Source organism: Macaca nemestrina, chromosome 5 (genome assembly GCF_043159975.1).
Source record: "Macaca nemestrina isolate mMacNem1 chromosome 5, mMacNem.hap1, whole genome shotgun sequence".
In the NCBI taxonomy this organism is placed as follows: Eukaryota; Metazoa; Chordata; class Mammalia; order Primates; family Cercopithecidae; genus Macaca; species Macaca nemestrina.
This window is the reverse complement of record NC_092129.1, coordinates 47453707-47460712: the sequence shown is the minus strand read 5'-3', so window position 1 is coordinate 47460712 and position 7006 is coordinate 47453707. Positions and strand designations below refer to the sequence as shown.

At 45.3% G+C, this 7006-nt stretch overlaps 1 protein-coding gene across 1 annotated transcript; it reads right to left on the bottom strand.

The window, feature by feature from the left end:
* Window positions 1-216: 216 nt before the first annotated feature.
* LOC139363229 (transcription factor NF-E4-like) lies at window positions 217-2664 on the bottom strand. Its single transcript, XM_071096115.1, has 3 exons — window positions 2602-2664; window positions 2320-2482; window positions 217-542 (listed from the first exon to the last, which is right to left on the bottom strand). Exons 1-3 carry the CDS (start codon window positions 2662-2664, stop codon window positions 217-219), a joined length of 552 nt encoding a protein of 183 aa, XP_070952216.1.
* Between the last annotated feature and the right edge of the window lie 4342 nt (window positions 2665-7006).

The window sequence follows — 7006 nt, the reverse complement described above, 5'->3', positions numbered from 1 at the left end:
AGTGAGTGAAGGAAAAGGTGTGCAGGGAGAAAAAAAGTGGAGGGTTGGCTCGGGGTTTGGAGACTTACCCATCAAGGCCTACAAAAGAGACCTGGGAGGACTTGGTCAGTCCTGAAAAATTAGGTGAAGCAGAGTAGGTTGCCCTCGTATTAATTAAAACAACAAGAACAACAAGAACAACAACAACAAAAACTGGCCTACCTGCCACCATCAGGGTTACCCCTGGCTCGGATGAAGCGATGGTATTTGCCAGTGCATCTGTTCCAGGGCACCATGAGTCTTCAGCGGCAAAGCCAATGGGATCCGAGTAGGAGGTTTTGGCTGACTTGGGAAGGGATGGGGGTGGTCCTTGAAGGGGTCACTCATAGTCTGACTTTCAACGGGGTCCTCCTCAGAGGGGGCATGGCCTGGCAGGCTTACCTGGGTTTGGGCATTGTCTGGGCTAGTGGCCTTCATTGCTGCACTTGAAGCAGGTGCCAGGTGGAGATGGATTCCTAGGAGGTTCCTGTGTGGAGCTGCAGCCCCCTGGGCCTGCAGGGCCCCTGATGGCGGAGGCAAGCATTTGAAACTCTGCCTGTTTTTGTCTTTTACTTTTTTCATCACGATTTTTAAAGACTTTGAAGTCTAAATTAAGAAGGTCTCATTGTGAGGTTTGAGGGCCGTCGTCAAGCTTCTGAAGCTTACACCGACTATTGAGGGTGGATTGGGAGATGAACCGCAGGTTTAAGATAGTGGTTCCTTCTGGGCTGGCTGGGTTTAGGTTGGTATACTTTCTCATGGCTTCAGGTAAATGAGAGAGAAAAGGGGCTGGGTTTTTGTCAGGACGTTGGGTGATTTCTGAAAGTTTTTCATAGTTTACTGCTTTATGGGCACCCTTTTTGAGTCCTGCAAGGAGACACATAATCATGTGGTCTTGATGTTGGCGTCCAGGGGCCCCATCTTGATAATCCCAGTAGGGGTCCTGGTTATGGATTCTCTCTGCCCCAGTAGGTTGGGCAGGAGCTTGGTGATGAATTGTGTTAGCACTCACCTGAGCTGGGGTCCAGATATGGTCCCGATCTTCTAGGGTGAGGGCCGAAGTGAGGATAATGTAGAGCTCATGCCTGGTTAGTTCATAAGACTGGGTAAGGTACTGAAACTCCCGAATATAAGAGGTAGGGTCTTCTGGAAATGAACCAAGTCTTTTGTTAATTTGAGAGAGATCAGTGAGGGAGAAGGGAATATGAACTCTAACAATACTTTCAGTTCCTGCTACTTCCTGAAGGGGGCACTCTGGCACAGGCACTGAAGGATGAGTGGGGCATGGGCCAAAGGTGGAGCCTGAGTGAGTATGGGTGAGAGAGAAGGAAGAACGTGGAAGTGGTTCCTGCTGAGACTTTGAAGAGGGAATGGGGTTTGAGTTAACAGGCAGTGGAGGATAGATACAGGAGTAAGATGGCGGGATGGGTTTACAAGCCTCAGGAGAGGGCTGTGGGGGAGGAGAATGGGTACAGGCAATACTAAAATTGTTCTGAGGAGGGGACGGTTGTAGGAGAAGAAGTGGATACAGTTGACTGGGAAGGTGGCAGCTGGGAAGATGGCAGCTGAGAAGATCGCAGCTGAGAACATAAAGAGGAGGCTTGTGGGGGTAAAGGGGAAAGTTGAGAGTGAGAGGGAGGGTCTGGGAGGGGTAGACAGCAGTCTGCTGGATCTAACGAGGAAAAAGAGGTAGGACTGGGAGAAGAAAGGTGATCAGGGTGGAGAGAATTGAGGAGAAGGATTTGAACAGGTGAGAAAGAATTGCAGAAGTCAGGTTGTGATCTGAGTGCAAAAAGGCCTGGGCATAAGGAATTTCTCCTGATTTCTCCATTCATCGGCAATAATTGCTTAAGTCCTTAAAAATTTAAAGTCGAATGTTCCATCTGTGGTCCATTTGGACTCATTGTGGACAAACTAAATTGCAAAAAGGCAAGGCACTTAGGGCGGATATCTTGCCTGAGGACTAAGGTTTGCAGGTTGTTTATGAGGCAGCCTAGAGGACTGTTTTTTGGAATGGAGGACTGGGAGTTTCCCATAACGGAGGGCAGGCTTGGGAGAACAGGGAAAAAGGAGACGGTCCCAGACAGCCAGAGGGAGACAATAAAAGGAGCAATCATCACTGCTGCCTTTTTTGTTCCTGGAACGGGATCAAATGGCTTACAGCGTCCCCCTAAGACCAGATGATCAGTGAGCTGGCACACACTGGAGCCTTCTTGGACCAATGTTGAACTTTTGGACTAGAGAAACCAAGAGATGCTGTGCAGATTCTCCCCTGTTAACTGGGCACCGGGGAGACTTATGAGTAGGCGAATTCAGTGACTGATGTGCATGCACAGAAAGGCGACTGGCGGCTAAGGAGCTTCCTTTGTCTGGCCACTGTGGCCTGCTCTCTGGGCTGGAGGGATGTGTCCACAGGGAACGCAGACATAAGCCCCTCTTGGGTTTTGGCACCAGATGTAAGGTTCTTGTATCAGTTCGAATCCTGAGAGCATATCAACAGACAACATGAGGTGATGTGGAACAACATGCTGTTTTAATGAGCACCTGGGTACAGGCAGGCTGAGGCCTAAAATGGCTCAGCACCAAATGAGGATGGGGCAGGGGTTTTATGGTCTCCTGGAAACAGGAAGTGTTCCAGTCTGACATGACCGCTACATAGTACCCACATGGACTCGTTCTTGATCTTCAGAGGTACATGTCTTCTGGCCAGGGTAGGTGTCTTCTGGCTGGCTCTCTTTCTGCTTCTGCTATCTTGTTGACGCACGCTGCTGGCTCAAGTAGCCTTGTGCCTTGGGACTGGACTTGAGAGGGAGAAGTTACTCATCCCTTCAAACTTTCAGGCTTGGGGAGAATCTTTCAGAGACCAGTCTGGGCAACATGGCAAAACCCCATTTCTACTAAAAATACAAAAATTAGGTGGGTGTGGTGGCACATGCCAGTAATCCCAGCTTCTCAGGAGGCTGAGCCCCAATAATCACTTAAATTTGGGAGACAGAGGTTGCAGTGTCAAGATTGCACCACTACACTTCAGCCTTAATAGCAGAGTGGTATTCTGTCTCAAAAAAAAAAAAAACAAAACAAAAGTAACTCTAGAAGTGATTACTTCATAGTTTAAATCCCAGGCAGATTTAGACACAAAGCTTAAGTTTCACTTTTTTTTTGTTTCCCTGAGCAGTGTGCTTATATATCTAGCATAAGCTCTGGGTTCCTCTTTGGGGTTAGAGTCCAAAGATGTGTGGCCATGCTCCATGTTCAGTGAGCCCTGGCTCCAGCAAGAGGCAAACATATTCCTGCCCTTCCCTATGCCCCAGAAAATATGTGGTTTCAGATGCTGGAAGTGAGGCATCCAGTGAGGATAGAAAATATGTAGGATTCTATTATATAGAAAATATATCTTATATATTTTCTATTATATAGAAAATACTCCCATTGGGATGTTGAAGGTGCCAGTCAATTTGAGGTTGTTACATTATTTCATAACCAGGATTGTGGTGAGAAAAAGTGGTGTGTCCTAAGATGACCCACCCCAATTCTACCTTGTTTTAGGGAGGTCACTTATTTCTCCATGCTCACAGCCCCTGGGAACCACCATCTATTACCCTTGAAATACAGGTGTGCCCTTTGCTCAATTTCTTACATGTATTGTAGGTAAGTTGTTATATTAGCCTGTCTTCACACTGCCGTAAACATGCTCTCTGAGACAGGGTAATTTATAAAGTAAGGAGGTTTAACTGACTCATAGTTTTGCATGGCTGAGGAGGCCTCAGGAAACTTACAATCATGGCTGAAGGTGACAGGGGAGCAGGCACCTCTTCACAAGGTGTAAGGAGGCAGAGAAGGGCAAAGGGGAGGAGCCACACATTTATCAAATGACCAGATCACGTGAGAATTCTATTACAAGAACAGCATGGGGGAAACTGCCCCCATGATGCAATCAACTCCCACCAGTTCCCTCCCTTGACACATGGGGGTTACAATTTGAGATGAGATTTGGGTGGGGATACAGAGCCAAGCCATATTATTCAACCCCTGGCCTCTCCCAAATCTCATGCCCTTTTCACATTTCAATACCAATTATACTTTCCCAACAGTCCCCGAAAGTCTTAAGTCATTCCAGCATTAACTCAGAAGTCCAAGTCCAAAGTCTCATCTGAGATAAGGCAAGTCCTTTCTGCCTATGAGCCTGTGAAATAAAAAACAAGCCAGTTATGTCCAAGATACAATAGGGGTATAGGCATTGGATAAATGTTCCTGTTCCAAATGGGAGAAATTGACCAAAACAAAGGGGCCACAGGCCTTATGCATGACCAAAATCCAGAGGGACATTCATTAAATCATAAAGCTCCAAAATCTCTTTTTATTCCATGTCTCACATCTTGGGCACACTGATGCAAGGGGTGGGCTCCCACAGTCTTATGCAGCCCACCCCTGTAGCAGAATTCTGCCTGGATGTCCAGGCATTTCCATACATCCTCTGAAATCTAGGCAGAGTCTCTCAATTTTCAACTCTTGTCTTCTGCACATCCACAGGCCCAACACCACGTAGAATCCACAAAGGTTTGGGTCTGGCACCCTCTGAAGTAAGAACTTGAGCTGTATGTTGGCACCTTTTAGCAATGCTTGGAGCTGGAGAGGCTGGGATACAGGGCACCAAGTTCTGAGGCTGCACAGAGCAGCAGGGCCTCAGGCCCAGTCCACAAAACCATTTTTTCCTCCTTGGCGTCTAGGCCTGTGATGGGAGGGGCTGTGATGAGAAGAGTGAAGTGGAAGAGCCACACACTTAATAAACTATGAATTCCATCATGAGAACAGCATGAGGGAAACTGCCCCCATGATCCAATCACCTACCAACAAGTCCCTCCCTTGATACATTGGAATTACAATTAGAGATGAGATTTGGGTGAAGACACAGAACCAAACCATATTGGTTATTGGCCTATAACCCTTCCCAAACCTGTTGTTTAACCTTGAGGCAGAAACATGTGCTCCAAAGTCTTTGCATCTTAGTAATGTTGCAATTATCCAATAACATTTCACAAATGTTGGATCAATGATGGGAGAATGGTTGGGACAGTGCCTTATTAGGATACTGCTCTGGGGAATCCCCATTCTCACCCACACTATACAATTAGAGATGCCTGGTCAGAGGAGTGTGACAGAAACCTGTGCCAATTTGGGGTTTGCTCCTCTTTAATAGGGAACAGTGCCAGCTGCACCTCTCAGGTCAAGCCTGAGGTGGGCAGAGAAGTAAACTTGGGTGTGCATCCCTTTCCCCTTTCTCACAATGACTCCAATGTCTCCTGCCCTGGGCATTCACTGGACCTTTGGAGAAGTGGCAAGGGGAAGGATGAGAATGGTCAGAGGAAGAGAGTGGAAACTTAGCTACTTAGCTACAAACAGAAGGATTACAGCCTTCCCCTAACTGCTGGATGGCACAGTGAATATCCATCTGACATCCATGGGCAGAAATGGAAGTGCATGACTGCTGATAATGTTATAGGCTTCTAAGTAGAATATTTCTGGACACCGGCCCTTTCCTCTGAATCTTGCACAATTTCCAGATACATTGAATTAAATTTCTGGAATACTTTTTTATTAGAATACTGGTCACATTCTATCATCAAGAATTTTGGGTTAAAAAATTAAGCAAAGGTTTTGACAAGAATTCCCAAAGCATTATGGCTGTGGATTCCCAAGATGAACCTGTGGTTACATTATGGCTGGATTCAGATCAGAAATCTGGATCTTTAATTTTTTAATGAAACCAGGAAGTATAGATGGGTTGACCCTCCTGTGGCTTCCATGGCAATTTATATTTTTCAACCACTTATCATATTGCATGATTGCTGAATTTTTCACCTCACAGCATGCATTAAAAATTAAAACATTTGCACCAATCATTAGGATAATTAGGTACTATTGCCCACAGTTAGAGGCAATTGGTCTGGAGCTCCAGCCATCCAGACCCAAATGGTTTCCCTGGTGCTGAGCTTACTGAGTTTAACTTTTCCTGGTCTTTAAGAACCTCTACATTGCCTTCAAAGAAATGAAGACACTAGCCATTTGTGTCTTTTTGTAGACTCAGTGTCCCTCTTTTATATCTATGGTGGGAAACATGGACAGGTGAATGATGCTCTGCAAAGAGGCTAACAGTGTCATTGAGAAGAGACTTGATTGACTTGATGACACATGGATCCCCATCTAGGCAAGGTTCACTTACACTGTGACTGTCCTCCTTCCCATCTGATCCACCTTTTTCCTAGTTGCTGTGTGTGTGCTACCTTGGGAAGACAACCATAACTGCAGTTCCTCTAGCATCATGGAGTCTCCCCATACCTTGATGTTTCAAGAGACAATGAAACCATATAATGCCTTCTGTTTCCTACATTGCATCTGAAAGGCCTAATTGTGACTCTCAGACGTTCTACCTTAATTGGAGAACATGATAAACATGAATGTTCATAAAGTGCAATTAATTCCAACTACCTGATGATATTTAACTTGAGTATGAAGACCCCAGACTTTGATTATATATTAGTCAGGATAGGCCATAATATCAAATTTCATTTGTCATTAAGCTACATGTGCATCACAGTTTGGCAAGATGATTCTCCTCATTACAGGCCCTCAGGAATTCAGGATGGTGGAGGCCCCATCTCCACACATGCTTTCATAATACAGGGGTAGGGAAAAGAGAGTGTGCTAAATCACATTCTGGTCCTTAAAGCTTCTGAACACATATAATGCAGATTTCTTCCCACTTACATTTTATTGGATGAAAAAAAAGTCATAGGGTGATGACTATGTTCTTTAGAAGGTGAGCAGACACTGAATTTTTGTGAACAGTAATATAGTATACCACTAGCCGCAGGACCTCATTAAAAGAAAGAAGGCATTCATGAATTCATTCAACAGACATTTTTGAACACCTGTTATCTATTAGAACTGTTTGAAGTTCTTACAATATATCAAAAAACAAAACATACAA

Bases quoted from the DNA above. Each gene is read 5' to 3' on its own strand.
- LOC139363229 (XM_071096115.1), bottom strand. From the start codon at position 2,664: ATGTCAGACTGGAACACTTCCTGTTTCCAGGAGACCATAAAACCCCTG. The intron at 2,483-2,601 runs GTGCTGAGCCAT...AACTGATACAAG, and splicing joins CCCTGCCCCATCCTCATTTG to AACCTTACATCTGGTGCCAA. The intron at 543-2,319 runs CATAAGTCTCCC...CTCCGCCATCAG, and splicing joins AGTCACTGAATTCGCCTACT to GGGCCCTGCAGGCCCAGGGG.